Source organism: Typha angustifolia, chromosome 11 (genome assembly GCF_048772165.1).
Source record: "Typha angustifolia cultivar Huaian chromosome 11, ASM4877216v1, whole genome shotgun sequence".
Lineage (NCBI taxonomy): Eukaryota > Viridiplantae > Streptophyta > Magnoliopsida > Poales > Typhaceae > Typha > Typha angustifolia.
Genome location: NC_133249.1, coordinates 5,802,374 through 5,823,191, shown reverse-complemented (window position 1 = coordinate 5,823,191; position 20,818 = coordinate 5,802,374). Strand labels below are relative to the sequence as shown.

The following is a 20,818-nucleotide window of genomic DNA, read 5'->3' as shown; positions in this document are numbered from 1 at the left end:
AGAGAGAGAGAGAGAGAGAGACAGAGAGTTAAAAAAAAAAAAACCAAAAAAAGTCAGCAGAATTGTCTGAATTGAGAAAAATGTGCACATAATTTAATTGGGTAATAAGAGTGTCAAACGACTGAAACCTGTCCTTTTTTAAATTCTTGCCAATTGGTTCCCAATAAGTACCCAAAGTTACCTAAAATGGAAAGTACACTGCAGACCCATCCATCAATGGGCCAACTCCAATTATACTTAAATGGGCAAAAGGTTAGTTTGGTAAATTGACAAATATACCCTGGTTTTAGGTTAAAATTATTATTATTATTATTCGCCAAACTTTAATGTGTACTCTTGAACTTTTTTATTTTATTTTATTTAAAACTCTTGAACTTCCATCTATGACATTTAACCTACTAGTTTATTAATTCTTTTTTTTTCTGTCTTAAAATAACGGTGAGGATGACTTTTTATTAAGATGGTTTAACTTTTAATCATATTTTTCTTTCTAGATATTTAAAATCTATAAACATAAGATTAATTTAAAATTAAAGTAAGTACGAAGCTATTAGTTTCTTACTATGAATTGTAGAGTTACTCTTAGTGTGCTATTATATGCATATTAGTGTATTGATTGCATGTATCTGATAACTTTAATTTTACCTAAAAAATATATATATATACAGAAACTATTTTAATTAACTACTATGAATTAAAAGGGATATTTTATTAATAGATCACGGACTATTAGCTTTCTCATTAGATATATTGGATAACTAGATAAATCATCTTAAAAAACATATAATAATGAGATTCATAGTTGGGTATAGAATCTCTTCTTAGCAGAACTCAATCAACGAGTGCACAGACCTATCTTAACCTTGTCTTTGTGTTTTGAACTCAATTTTTCATAATGTTTGGTTCGTGAATAAAAGATATCTATTCATGAGTTAGAATTTTCTAAAGTACATTTTTGTAACTACACACTCACTTATATACATTTTAGTCAAACTATGTATACAATAAGTCATGTAATACGTTAGATAGAAAATCTTATCATATATAAAGGGGTGTTTTACTATCTATTATAAGGGTATCTGAACCTTTTCATCTTAAAATAATCTTATTAACTATACTTATTCATAGTCCAGCTACCAAACAGAAACTTTTATATAAACTTATTTAAAATAATCATTACAGTTTTATCCACGTTTACAATCAAACAATAAAAGATAAGTAAAGATATGAAAGGAATAAAGTTATTCTACAAAAAAAAAATCTTATGCACAAATTAAAACTAGCCTTGATATTAGAATTAGACTAAGAACTAATGTTTCCATTTAGGTATGCAGTAGAGTGCAAGGGAGGTAATGACTTGAATAGCTTTGAAGTGTTTCCTAAAATTGAGCAAATTTGGATGGATTGTTTCCTTTTGAGTGGATGGACGGTTGAGATCTCCTTTATTACCTTTCTTTTTTACCATCATTGATAGCTTCACTCCTCCTTTCGGTGGGTCAAAAGGATTAAGGTGGCAGAAATCTCTGTTTAATTATAATAATTACTATTGAAATCATGAGGCTCTTAAGATGTCTATGGTTAATATATTTACCAAGATACTGAAGTGATTTCAATACTTAGTATAAATTGTTTATGGAGTTTAAGACTATCAATGCTATTTTACATTTTAATTTTTGAGAAAGAGATATACTTTTGGCCATTGAATGTTATAGTAACTTTAATGGGCAATCAATTGGAATGTACCTTTGAAACTAACTCTAATGGTGTCATTATTCGCAAGAGGCCAACAACTTTAATAGTCATAATATATGAAAATTTCCAACCTAACTTGTTTGGTTGAAGGATAAGAAAAAGTTAAAATTAAAGTCAAATAAGAATTTATTCTGAAATAAAAGAAAGTTTTATTTTAATTTTAATTTGGTGTTTGGTTGTTATAAGAAGGGTGAGTTAGAATAAGTGATAAAAAATGTTCAAATTTATTTTACTATCTTTTTTCTAATTGAATATAAATAGAAATACGTCGTCTCTTTGTTTAAGATAAAAAAATAGGTTTAAAAATAATTCGTCATAACTATTATATTATCTTCTCACGATTAAAAATAATTTAACTTAATTCATCGTAATTTATATAATTTAAACAACATCACAAATGGAATTCTCATATTACCAACATATTCTAATATATTAGCAAGTATATTATAGTCACAGTATATCTATCATAGTCTATTTTTCTATTCTAAAATACTGTCCGAATAAAAGGAGGTATATTCTGAATAGAGGTCTTATTCGAATGAACCAAATATATTCATAGAATATGTGGTAGAATAGAAAGAGAAGAAAATAAATAAAGACAAATGTTGAATACTTAGGAGTAATCCAATTATATCATATCATATCAAAATTAACTCAATTCAAATTCCACCAAATAGCTACATGGATCTGAATTTTTTCTTCTTTTTTTTTGCCGATTATCAAGTATATTTTCCAAATTATTTATAAAATGTTCAAAACCTCGAATAAGTTTTACAAATGTAATGCTAAGTATGTCTACTCATAGAGTCAGTCAAGATCGAATAGGAAAGAATAAATTCCATCTTAAAATATGTTATCTTGTTTAAATTAGTCTAAGAACTCCATTTAAAATGTTATTAAGAAATGGCAAAATAAAAGTATATAAACGTCAAGGCCCCAGTAGATAGCATTTCAGCACTGATGCTCCTGAATTTAAAATAGAAAAAAATTGTTTGAATTACATTAATTTTATGTTAGGTTAGTAGGTTGTCTTATAGTTTGCTAAATATTAGTTTCATATATAACACTATGTGGGCGCCAATAGACAAAATAAGAGTTCACCTAATCTCAGATTCGAATGGCATAATATAAGATTAGAACTAGTAAATCTTTGATTAATTAGGTAATTGTTAAGCCTCCATATTGGTTGCATTCTGTGGTAAAAGACTTGTCTCTATATATACTTTTGGGTCAATTTAAGCATATTAGTATCGAAGTTTAGTAGGGTAGAAGGATCTTAATTTGACTGTTGAGAGGGGGTCTCTATGCAAAATGTGGTTTAATTAACAGTTGACTTATTTTTTTAAACCATTTCAAACCAGAATAGCTACCAATGGATCAATGTCAACGCATGCAGTATCTAGCATCAGCAAGAGTTGCAATGTTTAATGACTTTTCTTTCATTCCAAGTGTTTGACTTTCTTTTTATCTACACAATTTTCGAGACTTTGAATCACTGAGGAAGACGACTCCAAAGCTCATTAATTCCAAGTGAAGAAACTTGCACCAAGGTCAAAACTCAATTAAAGATATGGTGGACATTACTTTGCAAAAAATTTATTGGTCTTACTGAGTTCAGATCTGGTCAAAGATTTGCAGTTTTGCTCTTTCCTTTGAAGGCGTTCAATATTTAATTTACTTCAAGTTTACTTCAACTCTTCAACATTTGTCAAAAGAAAAAGTTTCACCACCTATTTTTCAGTCTCATTATTGAACTTTTTCTGATGTGTTTGCAATTTGAATCCTTTGCAAATGTTAGAAAGGGATGGAGTATTTAGTAAAAGAAAGTAGAATGTATTGATCATTGCATTCTTTTTTTTTTTTTTGATTCCTTAAGAATGGAACCAAGTAGTCTTCGCCCAAAACTGGAAGAGGAGTAAATTTGCAACTATGTCTGAAAAGAATTCATTGCACTTCCTGTGTTTTTTAATGTGGTCACATATAAGCACTTGGTATTAATTCTTATCTGATGTTCTTATCCTATCTCTGATACAATATATATCTCCAATGCTGATACCAAAAGTTTCCTTTATATTATTATGAGAACTTCATGTACTTCTATATCAATTGTTCTCGACTTCTTTCCTTAGAGAAGAGCTTTTCTTTCAGCTTCAGCTGGCATCAAGAACTGACCATCTTCTACAAACTTCGACTTAAAACTAAAGAATATAGTGTAGAACTTAACATGAAGAGGTTAATAATAATGGTTAAAGAAATATCAAAGAAGTCTACAAGTGTGCAATCTTTTTATATGGAAATCCATGAAGTCATTTGTATTATAGTGGACACCCTCATGCAATTTGGCAATGATATTTAGATAAGCGATTGAGTGGTAAACATCAATATTTAGGGCGAGTTATATGCTTTCATTCCTTATGATGTTATGCGATATTGGAACTTAGCTTATACTATTGGAAAAACTAAAAATCTCCACCATCACAAAGAGGTGCAGATTTGTAACTTTAGATGGTTAAGAAGGTATATAATGTAAATTTATATTATTCAGAGATGTATGTCATAGTTTATAGTTTAGTCATTTATTGATTTGAGGATTGGATTTCTGCAGAAGTGTAGTGCAGCACTGCGAAGCTGACAAAATTATTCTGAGATTCTAAGCTCAAGAAATAAGAACAATGAAAGCAAGGGGAGGCAATTTTGAAGATCTAGTACTCCTTCAAATTCTAGCTCCTTTGTGGAATGAACTATATATCTATGGTCGATCTGATTTAGATTCAGCTGATAAAGATATGATTCCGTATGTTATATATATATGTTATAGAATCATTCTCATAGTGTTTCTTGTGTTTGTGAAGAGATAATTGGATAACACTAGTATCAAAGTTAAAAAATCAGAAGTACTATATATTTTAGGTAAAAATTATCACTAATGAGAAAATGTTTGACAAAGTACGTAAGTATTATTTGAAAGAGCTGCAAATTGCAAGCATATTTATGCATGCATGGCATGCGTATCTATCTTTCTGGAATCACATATGAGAATATTCAAATCTCACATTGAGAACAAGAGTAATTAGCAGAAGAACCAAAAGTAGTATTAGATAAACTCATGACAAAGGTACCGATGGTTAATTAATCCACTTTCTTATGCCAAGTCTGCATCCAAGTTTTCCAAATTCATTTCTTACCAAATAAACTTTTAAGGTGGCAAAAATTGACTCACCCCAAACACAAAACTCGGTTTAAACAAGTTTGAGTATAGTTTAATTACGTTTGAGTCATAAACAAATAAACTTGTATACCCACATTATTAAATGTGCACTGTTCGTATTTATTACTTTAACCCGATTAACTCATTTATGATCAGATCCATCAATCTATTTATAACAATATAACATATTTATAATTAGATTAATTAACATATTTATAATTTGAAAATTATATTTATAATTTGAGCAAACCCATTTATATATAATTCAAATAATATATATAATTTTTAATAACTCGTGTCACCTAATAATTTGGTTTATAACTTTTATAACTCGTTTAATAAATAAGTCATATTTATTTTTAAAAATTTTAACTCATTTAATAAATAAGTTATGTTCATATCTATACTATAGTATATAGTATCATTAACAGACCAGAATCCGAGTAGCCTGACCCCTAACTATTACATTTGCTAACGTCAACCATGCTAACTCTTTATATATATATATATATATATATATATATATATGCAAGGGACCTTTCGGTATCAAAACTTATGGTGGGTTGGCATCCAAATATTCCACATAACACTAAACCGTATCTTTGGCCATAACTGAAGACTATCAAAACTCCAACTTCTCAGTCCCGAACCCACTATATAGGCATCCAAATATTCCACACTCCAGCCTTTTTTAAGCTAGCTCTGATACTATGTTATAAATGACCACTTTCTAGGTAGCATGCGTTCGAATTAGTGGTGGTTGAACTCGTGTAATGATAAATTTGTATCAATAAAGTTCTGACTTTTTATTGCTACAAGTGGGAATTACTAAGGGTTGCACATTCTATTGTTAGAATAAGTAGTGGTTGGCAATGTATTTCAATATATTATAAATGTGTAAAATTATTTAGAATCTTTGTAGTTATATACACAAGTCTCATGATGAACAGTAAAAAATTTAGAGCAAAAACGCATATCTTCTTGAAGTGGTTGAAATAAGTTAGGGATGAAAGTTTTTTTTTTTTTTTGAAATATGAGCTGTATTTAGCTGGCTTAACTCCCAGGTGGGGTTAAGGCGTCAAAAATTTAGGCAGTTACAAAGATCAGGGGGAATGTGGTCTTCCGGCCCTAACAAGACGGCCTGAGATGCAGTCTTACCCCATTTGGCCGCCCAGTCAGCTGCACAGTTGAGTTCTCTATATACATGTATGAGTCGATAGTTTGGAAAAGAGCTGAGCAAGGATTTGTACTCAGCAACTAGGTTTCAAAGTTTCCACGGGCAGCCGAGCTCCGCCTTCATGATCCGCACCAGCTCTAATGAGTCTGTTTCTACCTCCACCAGTCCTTGCCCCCTAGCCAGGGTCAGCCCGAGCCGTAGGGCCCTACCCTTGGCTAGTAATGCCGAGTTCCCCGGTGTGGGCTCCCAGGCTACCTGTAGGAGTGTGCCATCGGCTGACCTGAGCATGGCTCCAGCTCTCGCTTGATAGTCGCTCGATGAGTAGGCGCCATCCACGTTCACCTTGATCTAGTCGGGGTGTGGGGCCAACCATCTGCACTCTTTCCTTAGCCTAGTAGGCTTGATTGTTGGCCGGGTTGGTTTGGTGTAGTCCCGAGCGAGTTGCATCGCTTTGCGCACCACCATTCTCGCTTGGTCATTTTCTCCTCAGAAGACCTGGGCATTCCGTTGTTTCCACATGGTCCAAAGGGTTGCCGCGATGAGAGCCTTGAATGCAGTGTCCTTTGCGCCGTCACTATCCCATTCCTGGCAGAGCCAGTTCGGTCCTACATGGCGCCCTTCATTGGATGTCCAGCCCTGTTCACCTGCTAGCTGGGCCCACACCTCCAGCACATATCTGCATGAGAAGAATAGGTGGTCGATGGTTTCCGGGTGGGTGCCACACAAGGCGCAATTCTCGTCAAGCCCGATTTGGAGCACATGCAGATAGGCCCGGGTGGGCAATCTACCCCAACAGAGTTTCCATGTAAACATGCGGACTCGCGGCGCCAACGGGAGCTACCATAGCACTTGCCAACCTTGCCATCTAGGCTGGCGGCAGGGCTGAAGGTAGGTGTAGATGGCCTTAGCTCATGGCTCTCCTTCCCGATGAGGCCACCAAATCCATCTATCTAGCTCTGTGGTTGGTATATTTAAGGCCATGGTGATTTCGAAGGCGAGGTCCGACCCTGCATCGGTCACTAGTCAAGCGCTTGGCCAGCCTTTCCCCGGGGTCAGGTCATTCACCATCAGTTTCTCGTCCAACAAACAAGGATGCATGCAGCGCGGTTGTCGGGACCACGGTATCGGTGAGACCCATGGGTCTACTGCAGCCCGTGTTGATCGACCGTTGCCCACCAGCTTGCGGCAGCCTTCTCGCATGGTTATGGCAGCACTGTTAGGGCCCACCAAACCCAGGAGGCATTGGGTGGCGTGTACGGATCCCATGGGTTTAGCACACCTATTTTGTCTTTAGGATGCGAACCCAAAGTTAGAAACTTCTTCTCCATAGGTAGACACCATCCTAGCCGAAGAAGATGCTCCAAAAGAGAAGCTTCAATAACCAAACCTCACACGCTAGAAGCACCACTTGGTGTTCCTACACTTGGAAGACCAGCGACCCTTGTCCTCATACTTGAGAGACAATAGCCACAAGGCCTCAAAAGCACAACATAAGGAGAAGGAGAATAGTGGATGTTGTAGGAGAAGAGATCTAGAAGCAACTCCTTCCCCAGGAAGGAATCATCGTGGATGCACCGCCTATACAAGCGATCATGTAATCTCCAAACTCATCGCTAACTATTCCCAATATCGATTGACGAACTCTTGATCCTCTGGCTTGTAGAACTCCAAACTAGGGGATGAAGCCCAAAATCAACAATGGTTTTAGACAAGACATGTTGAATTAATTTTCTGCACATCATATTTGAAAAAACTATTTCTCAAAGATAACTAAGATAAAATGATTAAGCTCACTTGAAATTAATTATTAGCCTAATCACATATATTTGACTCTTCACTTCTAGACTTAAAATATTTTAATAATTTCAAGAAGTAGATTTGACTTATATAAGTGGACGTTAGAGTGTATAAATAACTTCTCTAGTTAAAGTGGTTAAATTGCTTAGTTTCCTTCACACTAATATATATATTAATCTCTGAGCATGGCTTCAAAGCTGTTGGGATCAACCTCATTCTCTCCCTACATATATATATACTTCCAGATGCATTAATATTGTCAGCAGTAGGAAGAGTACAAAGGGAGCACTTCATTTTGTATCACATACTCCATTTCTGAAAAGCATCATGCCTTTCATCATCATCATCATCTTATATATTCCCGATTGCATCTCATCCATTTTGAAGAATGTCAACTTTATTGAGCATGCGTGCAGCTAGAGTGCATCAAGATATAAATTAACAACGAAGAAAGCAACGTCGGATCGCAGCATCACGTACTTCACATCTGATGAAACGATGCTATTTATTATGTGGCACAAGAGCACACAAATGGATGGCTTTTCTTTTTGTTCATATCTTTCTGAGATTCTAAGCACAAGTATAAGAGCAAGGAAAGCAAGAGGGAGATCATTTTGAAGATAGGGGTGATCTAATTCAACTTCAAACAAGTTCCTTTGTGGAATCAAGAATCTCTTTGTCGATGACGATTCTGCTGATATAGATCATATTATTCCATATGTTATGCAATGCGGCATCGACAAACAACATTCGATCGAGCTAGAATTATTCTCAGTGTTTGTCAAGTGATGATTGGATAGCACAGTATCAAAGTTCAAATTCAAAGGTTCTACAGACTTACATAAGTATTACTGGAAGGAGTTGCAACTTGCTCGCATATAAATGGCATGCATATGCTATTTTGCTAATTACTCACTTTTGCTTCCTTCTTTTTGCCACCATTTACACCATATCTTATTGCATGGTGTTGAATTCTTCTCCCTTTCTATCTATCTGGAGTGTCACAATTGAAGAGAATTTGAGTGATTTGCAAAATTAGGAAGCACAAGTACTATATATAGATAGATAGATAGATAAACTCAACAATGTGGTGGTGGCTAATCCACTATCTTATGCCATGTTTGCATGAGATCATCCAAGTTTTTCAAACACATTCCTTTGCAAATAATTATCATTTGAAACTTCTTCAATCTTCTGGGTTAGGAATTATGTATGGTGACAGTAACATACTAACTAGCTTACAGAATGAGTCAATAGGGAAGGTATATATCCAAACCTTATCAAAATGAGTCAATATATAGTGGGGTTGCCATCCAAATATTCCACACACCACTCAACCCTATCTTTGCCTCCCAGCTGAAAGAAGATCATGACTTCAATATTATCCTACTCACCCCCTACCAACTTTATCCAAAAGAGTACATCTGGCAGAATGTGTGACACTGTGCTTCATCACTCTCAAAAGCTTATTTTTATCCACAAGTCTAGCTAGATATACATTTCAAACCCTACTCGGATGAGAAATTGCAACCCAGTCCTTGTCTTCTTGACCTATATAAGCCCAGTCTTTAATTGCCATGACTTCAGCCTCCAAACTCTCATATCTAATCATTTGTTATATTAGAGCTAGCACTTGATCAAGCTTCTAACGGTTGTGATGGATAGGGTGATGAAGTTGGCATCCCAGCGGGCGGTGGTGATCTTTAGCACCAGCTCATGCTGCATGTGCCATACTACAAAGAGGCTCTTCTGTGAGCTTGGGGTGAATCCTACGGTGGTTGAGCTTGATGAGGATCCGAGAGGGTGGGAGATGGAGAAGGCACTGGCTAAGCTTCTCGGCCGCAGCCCGGCGGTGCCAGCGGTATTCGTCGGCGGCAAGCTGCTTGGGTCTACCGACAAGATCATGTCACTCCACCTCTGTGGCAATCTTGTGCCTCTGCTTCGAAATGCTGGCGCTCTTTGGCTTTAGAAGACTTGAATCTCGCCTCTGATGACATGTTAGAAATGATTACTTTCTATGTACCATGAATTAGAATCAGATGTAGTAAAGCAGGCCCTTTTTTTTTTAAAAAAAAAAGATCTTTGTTGTGAATGATATAGTGAGTGACCTTTTTGACATGGTAAGTTGCACCCATAAAATTTTGACTTCTTTTTCCTTAAATTTATTATTAAAAGTGAGATAAATAAAACATTCATCTATTTATATTAATTTTGCAACATAAAAAGACATTCAAGTATCTAATAATAACTATTAATTCAATTGGACAACTTACAAACATGCCCTCGCCTAGATCTGCTCTCCGGCACAAAAGTTCAAAATTAGACCGAGCCCGATATGAGACCAACTCGGTCGGGATATGGCTTAGGTCCAAACCCAAAGCCCAGAACCGAACTTAAAATCTGGAACGAAATCAAACTAGCAATCCGATAAATTAATAGTATAGGCTAGGGTGGCCCATACATTTCTTGGTTCCCAATTTTCAAAATAGGGTTTTTTTTTTCTACCATCACACTAATATTTTCCTTCGGAAGAAGATGATATTTTCTTTTCTTTTTCTCTTTAAAGCCATAGATGATAGAAGCCATGGTGGCCATCAGTAGGCAAAATCCTCTACTTAATATACGTGATAGCCTTTTATTTTTTTGTTCTTACTATCCACTATTACCACCAAGAACTATTCAATATATTATAGTACTCGGTATCTATTTTCTTTCAAGTAAAGCTCTAATTAAATCCAGCCTTTAAACTAAAATTCGACCCGATCTGGACTGTGGGAAGTTGGATGGCAGCAGCTTGTTTTATAAAACTGGAATAATATCTGGGCTTAAAAAAGAAATAGTAGTAACATTTCAGCATACAAATTCAAAGAATTTCAATAGAGCTTTACTTGCTGGATCCTTTATAGCAAGGAACTTTCGACATAAATTTTCCCCCTCCCCCTGCATCTCATAACATTGCAGAGATATATCTTCTCCAGATCATTGCCCATCTCATAGATTGGCATTCTCTCTGATTGTGCTTTAAGATAATAGAATGGAGATGGTAGTTTGTATACTTATTTATACGTAGTTGAGTAGACAGCAGAGTAATTGAGTTGTGAACCAAAGAGTACACCCGCATGCGTATCAGCACCTCCCTCGGCTTCGTGAACACCTGAGGCGCCGCCCGGCCGGTTCGTTCGGACGTCCAATAAGCTCGCCATCTTCTCCAGAACCGCCGTTCAACCCGTCGCAGTGCCTCATCATATGCTTCATGTCGTAGATGTTCTGCGCTCCGAGGAAGAAGTCGACGTGGTTCATTCATGAAACCTCCCACGTCGTCGGGGAAAGTACTGTTATTATCTGCAGGAGAGAAGAAGAAGAAGTTAGTCTCTCCTCCAGCCTTAGTTGACCTCTCTCCCTATTTGGTTCGTCTTCTCCGAGACTCGCGACATCTTGACTCGGTGTCTTGTACACACTCCAAGATCCTCAAATCGGGCTCCTCAGCTACTGTTTCCGTAGGCAACCACTTGATCACAGCCTATGTGCGATGCCAAACCATCGTAAACGCACGCAAGATGTTTGACGAAATGCCCGAAACAAATGTAGTCTCATGGACATCCCTGATGGCAGGCTATGTCGATGCTGGCCAACCAGAAAAGGCCATCCTGCTCTTTGGCGCAATGGGTCGTTTTGGAGTCGAGGCGAACTCTTACACATTTGCGACGGCTGTCAATGCTTGCTCGCACCTTGCCGACCTCAAGTTGGGCCGGAGAATCCATGCCAAGATAGAGCTTTTTGGCCTACGGCCGGACGTCGTGGTCTCTACTGCACTCATCGATATGTATGGCAAATCTGGCGCACTTACAGACGCGCGGAAGTTATTTGATGGTATGGTTGATAGGAACGTCGTGTCGTGGGGTTCGATGATCTCGGCCTACGCGCAAAATGCTTGCGGCAATGAGGCTCTCTCTCTTTTCGGAGAGTTTCTTCATAGGAGATCTTTGCCAGGCTTAAGTCCTAACCACTTCATGTTCTCGAGCATCGTGAATGCCTGCGCGATTGTCGGAAGGCTGGGAATGGGGAGATCGACTCATTGTGCCGTTATCAGGTATGGACATGATCGGAACGATGTGATCGCCGGTGCATTGATTGATATGTACTCTAAGTGCGGCTACATTGCTTATTCAAGAAAGGTGTTCGACCAGATCGAGCACCGTTCTCTCATTCCTTACACTTCCATGATTGCAGCGGCGGCGAAGTACGGTCTTGCAAGGCACTCCTTCGACCTGCTCGAACAGATGGTCGATGAAGGAGTGAGGCCCAATAGTGTGACCCTACTCGCCATCCTCCATGCTTGTAGCCACTCGGGCCTTGTAGACACCGGCCTTTGGCACCTTAAGTCCATGAGGACCAACCATGGAATTGAGCCATGTGTGAAGCACTACACCTGTGCGGTGGACATGCTCGGCCGTGCAGGTCGTCTCGACGAAGCATATGAGCTGTCTAAGGAAGTCCGAGCAGAAGGTGACGATGCCTTGATGTTATGGAGCGCATTGCTCTCCTCTAGTAGGACGCATGGGCGCCTCGACATAGCGGTTGAGGCTGGAAACAGAATTGCTGAGTACGATCGGGACGTGGCAGGGACCTATGTAGCAATGTCGAACACCTACGTTTCAGCCGGCCAATGGGATGGTGCGGCAAGTGTGTGGTCTGAGATGAGGCGGCGGGGAATTCGGAAGGAGCCCGGGTGCAGTTGGGTGGAGATAAAGGATATGGCCTATGTGTTCTATGCCGGGGAGGTCTCATCGGCCGGCAGGAGGGCAGGGGAGGTGATGGAGTTATTGGAGGAATTGGAAGAGAGAATGAGGGAGAGAGGTTATGTGAGTAGGGGAGGTCACTGGGTGTTTGATGGTGTGGGAGAAGGGGAAGAGGAGGGGAAAGGAGTGATGGTTGGAGTACATAGTGAGAAGCTGGCTCTGGGATTTGGGCTGATAAGCATTCCCAAAGGGGTGACCATCAGGGTGATGAAAAACTTGAGGATGTGCAAAGATTGCCATGAGGCATTCAAGCTGATCAGTGACATTGTAGGGAGGGAGATTGTGGTGAGGGACATGAACAGGTTTCATCACTTCAGGGTTGGCTCTTGCACTTGTGGGGATTATTGGTGATTCTGGCATATAATACCTTGCAGAGGACCATTTCGTACAAGAGATTGGTTAGCCTAGCCTACTGTCCAAGATTGCAGAAGAATGGCAGGTAAAAGTCAACTTTTGAAGTATGTTTATATGTTTTAGAAATTGAAGTGGATGAGTTTGTGGTTAAGATCTCAGAGGATAGATGTAACAATCACATAGATGCATTTAATTTGGACAATAAGATTATGGGAGTTATGCAAATTGCCGACCTGTTCAAATTGACCCAATTGCAATTTGGTTCCTCCCTTCTTCTACAAAAAGTGGGTTGTTTCTTCTCCCTGGTTCATTTGTGTCCAGGATAAAATTATGTTGTCAAGAGGACCAAATTAGAAAATGTTGAAATAAGCTACCTCATTATTTCTCTTCTTTGTGGTGATAACTGCCTACATGCCAATATCTTAAATTTTATCCTGATAGATACAAGAAGAGTCAGAAAAATCATATCAAATATAATTCTCTGCCAATTAGATCTTCAATCCTTCTCTTTATTGCTGTCAGAATCGAAATCAATTGTGTATTTAGCAAAATAATCTTACAGCATGAGATCTTTTTCCCTTTATTGTGTTTCACTACCTAATGTGTTCAGACAGAGACAAGGAGGAATACAGCGAAAGGAACAAATCAAACCAACTCTTTAACTAACTTCTTTTGCCATTGCATGTGTAATGTGGCTGAAAAGATTAACCCAAGAAATGCCTGCTTCTCTTAATATGCCATTTGCATCTCGAAAGACTTATTAGTTGCCACAGAGAATCAACTCAGAATTACCATCATATGTTACATTGGATGCTCACCTACATGCTTGCTATCTACATAAATAATTTTTACTGTATATAAGGTCTGGAATTCAACTCAAAAACTTCATTAAGAATCTTATATTTTGCACAAGAGAGTTAGCTTGCTCCACAATCTCAGTGGAAGTCAATCCAACTGAGACATTGAATAACAGCAGAACACAGGTGATCACCATGAAACCAATGAAGAAACTTGCAAGCTCTCTCCTGCATATTGCTTTCGATTTAAACAGAAAGACAAGTTTCCAGAGAGCTGTCAGAGTACAATCCTACCACCAGGGAAGCAACTGGCATCATAATGGGATAAAAATATAGTACTGAAGAAGAGATTTTAGTAAGCTCCAATTTTTTTTATTTAAAAAAAGGTCCTTGTTATTAATAAAACCAAGCAATTCTTATTAATGAGAAGGACCTTTTCAAATAAAAAAGAGAAAGAAAAAACTTTCCTATCTGCAAAGTTCAAAGTTTCATTGGGATGATAATGTCTGAAGCTGTGTATATAAGACATGTACTTGTCGGTGATGAATGGAACAAGGAATTTGCCCTTTCTGGTGTCTCCTCATTAAGTAGACACTAGAATGACCAGCAATACTCCTGTTGCGGAAAATCTCAAATGCCTCTTTGAGTCCCTACATTGTGTATGGCCAGACAAATAATTTAAATAACGAATAATAAGAATTCTTAATGCTAATGAGATAATCCTTGGATTATTAAAAGAGCTCATGTTATATGAGTGATCTCGAATTCGAATCTCAACGGCATCAATTTAACTAGAATTACAACTGTCAAAGAAGTTTGTCGACTCGTGAGCTCAACTCAAATTCTAAATAAGTTGAGTTGAGCGAGAGTTGTTCGCTCGAGCTCTGACTTATTATTATTATTATTATTATAAGTTTTATCTAGCAAGTTAGTTTGTTTTTTGCAACTCAGATTTGAATCCAAACATACTCCAATCAATTTTGCTATTTTTTCTAGAATTAAGCTTTAATCTGCAGTCCATATCAGAAAATTAGTAGTATTTTTATGCCCTGTAAGCATCGTTCCCTCTAATACATCAAATCAGCTTAAATGATTTAGACTAATAGCATCAGATTAACTTAAGTAAATTAATTTATAAGTTATTAGCTAATTTGGCTCAAGCTTTCAAGCTGAGCTCAAGCCTCGTCGAGTTGGAGACGAGTAGAGCCAGCTTTTCTAGTTTACACTCTAACACCGTTAGGTTTTCATGTATTACACTTTTCACCGTTAGTAATACACTCATCTTCTCTTTCATTTCTATAAAAATAAGTTCATCTTCTCATACGTTATATTGAGAAACTGTAAATAAAATATTTATCCCCTATTATTCATACCACTTAAATATTATTAATAATATATATTAAAAGACTAATATATCCCTTCCAGCTTCTACAAATGCCCCCTTTTTGGATAAAGATGCTCTTTTTTTTCACTCTTTATGTTAAAATTAGATTTAAAAAGAATCCGAGAAGATTAATTTAGAGTTTGATATTTTTATCCATCTATTAAATTAATTAAAATTGTTTCTATTAAAATTTCGAATACAATATTAATGGTGATGTATTTAAATAATTTAGGGGTGTATCTATTTATTTTTCTTTCACAAGGAGTGAAAGTGATATAGCGATAGTTAAGGGGTTCTATATGTAATTAATTCTGGTATTTCAGTATACGTGGATCCAAAATCCAATTCACAAGTTCAAATATTTGAACCATATTTATTGATGACATCCGGATTAAAGCTGCCACGAATCCATGTTATCTGTCTAAAACTCGGATAGATAGACTTGGGTGGAACAACGGAGCTCTCCATGGCGGCGGCGGCGGCGGCCAGAACCTTCCTCATCGTCCAACCGAAGCTTCTGGGACCTTCCAGAACCTTCTCCTCCGCCCTCTATCGGCACCAGCAGCGGAGGAATCTGCCCCTTCTGCTCTGCCGTAGCTCTTCCATTTCCTCTAGCTCCACCCTCGAATCCGAGAAGAAGACAGCAAACGTAGTTGAAATCCTACAGGAGCGAGGCCTAATTGAATCCATCACAAGCGAGAATCTCAGGTCTGCGTGCTCTGATCCTCGCGTTTCCCCTCTTAAAGTCTACTGTGGCTTCGACCCTACGGCCGAGAGCTTGCACTTGGGTAACCTTCTCGGTATCATTGTCCTCTCTTGGTTCCAGCGATGCGGGCACAAGCCCGTCGCTTTGATCGGCGGCGCCACCGGTCGAATCGGGGACCCCTCGGGCAAGAGCATGGAGCGGCCGGAACTCGACATCGAAAGCATCGAGAAGAACAGCGCTGGAATCAAGAATTTGATATCCAAGATCCTTTGGAGGAATGCAGTATGTGGGAAGGAGGGAAATTTGGATAGGAGCAGTGTAAAAGATGGCATTTTGGAGGTAGGCTTTCAGAAAGATGGGATGTTGGGCTCTGGTTTGGAAGGTGGTACTGATTCTTTTACTATTTTGAACAATTATGATTGGTGGAAAGACATTACCTTGTTGGATTTCCTTAGGGAAGTAGGGAGGTTTGCGAGAGTAGGTGTGATGATGGCAAAGGAGAGTGTTAAGAAGAGGTTGGCGTCGGAGGAAGGGATGAGTTATACTGAGTTTACCTATCAACTGTTGCAGGGTTATGATTTCCTCTATCTTTTTAAGAACATGGGTGTGAATGTTCAGATAGGTGGGAGTGATCAGTGGGGCAATATAACGGCAGGGACAGAGCTGATTCGGAAGATACTGCAGGTTGAGGGAGCCTATGGCTTGACATTTCCCCTTTTGCTCAAGAGTGATGGGACCAAGTTTGGGAAATCCGAGGGGGGAGCAATATGGTTGTCGCCGGTGATGCTATCGCCTTATAAATTTTATCAGTACTTCTTCTCCGTGCCAGATGTTGATGTTGTAAGGTTTTTGAAGATCTTAACATTCTTGAGTATGGAGGAGATTCAAGAGTTGGAGGAGGGGATGAAGAGGCCTGGCTACATTCCGAATACAGTTCAGCGGAAGCTTGCAGAAGAAGTGACCCGCTTTGTTCATGGTGAGGAAGGATTGAGCGAAGCTTTAAAGGCAACAGAAGCTTTAAGGCCTGGTGCAGAGACACAGTTAGATTCAAATGTATTTGAGGCAATAGCTGAGGACGTACCATCATGTACTTTGGCATATGGTCAGGTGTTAAACTCTTCATTGGTCGATCTTTCGGTTTCTATTGGTTTGCTAAGTAGTAAGTCAGCTGCAAGGCGTCTGATGAAGCAAGGTGGACTTTATATGAATAACAAAAGGGTTGACGTGGAGGATAGAATGGTTGAAGAAGGTGATATAGTTGAGGGGAAAGTACTGTTGTTATCTGCAGGAAAGAAGAACAAGATGGTCATCAGGATATCTGATTCTTCTTGATTAAATTTCAATGCTATTTTGGTTGACACCCTCGTCATATATTTAATGGTATTTATGAGGCAACATAAACTGCTTTCAAGTTGAGAAATTTAGGTACTGTACTTCATCTCTTGGGCAATTATTCACACATATATGCGTCACTTTTGGACTGAAAGTGTATCATTCTTTCTCCTATTTGTGATTTCTTTTTCTAGTAAAAGATCTTTTTCTAAAAAATCCATGCTATTTGTTGTATTTTGCAGTAATAAGCTTTTTTTCTTATCTAGTATCAGTTGTGTTGTAATTATATGTTTAGGCAGTAATCCCTTTGTCTTTTTTATAATTTTTTGTAGTCCTCTGAATGTGCTGCTCACTCAGCCAGGTATACCAATTTGTCTTATGATTTTAATTGTTATTGGTTATCTTATGGTCTGTTGTAATATCTTGCAAACATCCTTCAAGTCATATGTGCAATGCATTGTCTCTGGTCTACAAATTATGAAGATTATCAATTATTTGTTTGTCGCATGGTTTGAAGTTTTGGTTTTTTGGGTATTGCCTCCTTCAGCGAACGAAAGGTTTGTGCCGAAATGGATTGTTTTCAGCCAAGGGTGGCCAGAAAATGGGGAAGGACAACGGATGTACCAAGTAGTTTGAGAGAGGAAAATTGGGTGATATATAGAGAATAGAAAGAAAAAATTCCTAGGTTCAAAAGAAGATACAGGTCGAAAAAAAAAGAGAGGTGAGAGAATCTCAGTACTGTACGGAGCTAGAGAAGGGTGCCCACTCTTATTTCAGTGTGAGAAGCTGCAGTCAGTTCTTTCTTGAGACAACAGCAACCTCAATAGGATGAACTTTTCCAATCAACATTCCAATCTGGAGTTTTCTAAATTGACTCATAATCCTCGAAGGAGAAGTGTGCAATGCTGGGGAAATAAATGGGTCCAAAACTAGGTACATAGTTATAGTTGACTTGTAATCCTCAGAAGTAAGTTATGGACGAAGCAAATGGTGGTAGGAGGTAAAGCAGTAAATTCAGTTTCTGAAGGCTGTCTGATCAAAACTCTGTGGTACAGCACACTGATCGTGGGATATGATGCAATAAAGAATAAATAATGTGTGCTGGGATGGCATTTGAATTAGAGAACCCTTTAGTCCTTTATCAGTGTGTCAGTGTGTCAGCTGTGAAGATATATTTAAGAAGGCAGAAGTTCTGGTAAGCATGATCGTGCTATGTTTGATGGGGAGAAGCAAACAATGAGGACATGGGAAGAAGTCAATCCCCCAATATTGCGTAGGTTATATGATCCCAAATCTTGCAGAAATAAGTGTTGCTATTGAGATAACATATCAAATGCTCTTTTTAGAGAAGTTGGCATCTAATATAGGCATAGTTAGGGACTTAAGGTAACTAACTGATAACAATATTCAAACTTCTTTTGTTACCTCTACCCTAAGGGATCTTTGTTAGTTTTCTTAAGAGAAGGTTTCTGTAAGGACTAAAGAGGAACAAAGTGAAGAGAGCATTGCAGAGACCAGAACTTTTCACAACTCAACTTACAACTGCTGGTACGAATCCTGTTACTGAGATCCTACAGAAAATATAACAATCACCCTGCAGTGGCTTTAAGCTTTTAACATTACCATCTTAAGGTCTGATTATTACTCCTGAAGCAGATAGGCAGATGATTCATGAACTGCACCAGTATCCTCTAGCAAGCAAGGCAGAAAGGCCTTTGAAATGTCAAATTATGGGAGCCATGTGGACAGGAGATCAGAAGGCATGTTAATATTACTGCAAAGCTTGCACCATTTTTCCATTCCAGTCAAGTTTGTAGGGATGACAAACTGGCTAATATATTCTGAAAAATTGCAAAAGTTCCGATGGAATTTTACAACCTTGCTGATTCATTTATTGCACAATTTGACAATAAATCAATATTGCAGGGCATGTGCTCCTTTTCTTGGTGTGGATCTATTTGATATATACCATGGTAGTGCAGGATTGACTTGGAATTCATATGAAAAAGGATAACCGAAATCAAAGTTGACATACATCCATGACAATAAGTAATTTAATAGCTGCAGGGTATGTGGCACCATCACCATCTTTGAAGAAAACTTTGCATGTGTCAGACATGATTGTCCTCTATCTGTGGTAAATGAGATTCCCCTAAAACAGTGAGAAGGAAGATTTATTCGCAGATTTGCTTACAGATGTTAAAGAAGTATTACAATCTAGTTGGCAGGCATTGTGTGCTAATATGAAAAGTGCACTGTAAGGTTGTGTATTTGACTAGTTGAATCCACTGCTAGATCTTTGTCCTTCTATTATCACCAAAGACAAGTGGATGAACATTGGTAGACAGAAATATAGCAGATTTCCTTACTAGATCTAAAATATTTATCCGACAAAGATGTCCTCCAGACAATTGACTAATTTGCATCTTCCACACTCCCAACAGCATTTTAAATGTTCGGAAGAGAATTTAAGATGTTGATGTATTTATCCTTTCAGCACTCGAGGTTGGATAGTGTGTGTTGTCTAAAATTATTGTTAGTGAAAGACCTAAACAAAAATTCACAAGACTTGTATATTAGTTTGCAAGTGGTTGACTTTGTAAGGATATAGTGTGGCTTGTTTGAAATTTTCAACTTCAGAAGAATATATACCACAATTTGACTGGTGAAAAAAGGTAAAGTACATGGGTCTTATGTAATGTCAGAGTTGTGCAATCTTACTTTGAGGAGTGAAGACTTTGATAGATGCATCATCTTTTTGAATTCTATGCTTCCACAGGTGTATTCAATTTCAGACACACTGATGCTACCAATTTTCTGCCATTCATCTGTAGAACACTAGAATAGTGAGTAGTTCATTATATCAGCCATATTCGCTTTGAGATTATTACTTATCAGTCTTAATAATAGCTTACTCCTCCCACAATATAGCTGATTGAGCATGATGATAGGCTGGATGGAGAGCTGTACATTTCTGTATTCTGCTTTCTCACAGAATTCTTGGTCAAGTGGTAGAAGAATAACACTATAATATGAATCAAGCATTTTTGCTGGGAAAAGCTGCAATGCGAGGAATTTTCGGCTCCCCTCTTAATTAAAACAGAAGAGGGAGAGGGAGGTGTTTTCAGTTGCACATGCTCTGTTTTCTTTTCAGTTGTGTATGAAGATGTCTCACACACTGGCGAAAGGCTTTTACTGAAGAGATTTTGTAAGGAATTTGTGAAGAGGTTTTTAAGGTCTGTCTTTCTGGATTCATTGTTTCATTAGCATTGGACCTACTGAAGTTTCATCATTTTTTTTCCCATAATTGAGGGTACTTCAACACAAATGTTTCACATATTTACAGTTCTTATGCTGATCTTTTCAGTGGTTGGGCGAGATGATTCTGGCAGAACTGTCAATTAAGCTTAAAAATTGTGAAAATGTGCAACATTGACATTTTTCAAGAGTTCCAAATGCATATTTTCATTTGAAAAGTTTATTTTGTTGTATGATCTTGTTTCACACAGTCG

At 37.9% G+C, this 20,818-nt stretch overlaps 3 protein-coding genes across 8 annotated transcripts; all 3 read left to right on the top strand.

The window, feature by feature from the left end:
- Positions 1-9,506: 9,506 nt before the first annotated feature.
- Positions 9,507-10,059, top strand: LOC140770912 (glutaredoxin-C1). The gene has a single exon (XM_073112240.1). The coding sequence runs from the start codon at positions 9,592-9,594 to the stop codon at positions 9,901-9,903; it is 312 nt and encodes a 103-aa protein (XP_072968341.1). The 5' UTR covers positions 9,507-9,591; the 3' UTR covers positions 9,904-10,059.
- Positions 10,060-10,747: 688 nt separating this feature from the next.
- LOC140770533 (pentatricopeptide repeat-containing protein At4g15720) lies at positions 10,748-13,458 on the top strand. Its single transcript, XM_073111759.1, has one exon. The coding sequence runs from the start codon at positions 11,237-11,239 to the stop codon at positions 13,082-13,084; it is 1,848 nt and encodes a 615-aa protein (XP_072967860.1). The 5' UTR covers positions 10,748-11,236; the 3' UTR covers positions 13,085-13,458.
- A 2,198-nt stretch (positions 13,459-15,656) lies between these two features.
- On the top strand, positions 15,657-20,729 carry LOC140770288 (tyrosine--tRNA ligase, chloroplastic/mitochondrial). 6 transcript variants are annotated; one of them, XM_073111390.1, is made up of 4 exons: positions 15,657-17,399; positions 17,854-19,981; positions 20,086-20,152; positions 20,238-20,729. In XM_073111390.1, exon 1 carries the CDS (start codon positions 15,735-15,737, stop codon positions 17,304-17,306), a length of 1,572 nt encoding a protein of 523 aa, XP_072967491.1. In that variant the 5' UTR covers positions 15,657-15,734; the 3' UTR covers positions 17,307-17,399; positions 17,854-19,981; positions 20,086-20,152; positions 20,238-20,729. The 6 variants fall into 6 exon arrangements, with proteins under 6 accessions (XP_072967491.1, XP_072967490.1, XP_072967492.1 ...); XM_073111389.1 differs by having other exon boundaries at positions 17,854-20,152; XM_073111391.1 differs by lacking the exon at positions 17,854-19,981 and having other exon boundaries at positions 20,238-20,715.
- The last annotated feature ends 89 nt before the right edge of the window (positions 20,730-20,818 follow it).

Coding starts and splice junctions, on each gene's coding strand:
- LOC140770912 (XM_073112240.1), top strand. CDS start 9,592: ATGGATAGGGTGATGAAGTTGGCATCCCAGCGGGCGGTGGTGATCTTT.
- LOC140770533 (XM_073111759.1), top strand. CDS start 11,237: ATGAAACCTCCCACGTCGTCGGGGAAAGTACTGTTATTATCTGCAGGA.
- LOC140770288 (XM_073111390.1), top strand. CDS start 15,735: ATGGCGGCGGCGGCGGCGGCCAGAACCTTCCTCATCGTCCAACCGAAG.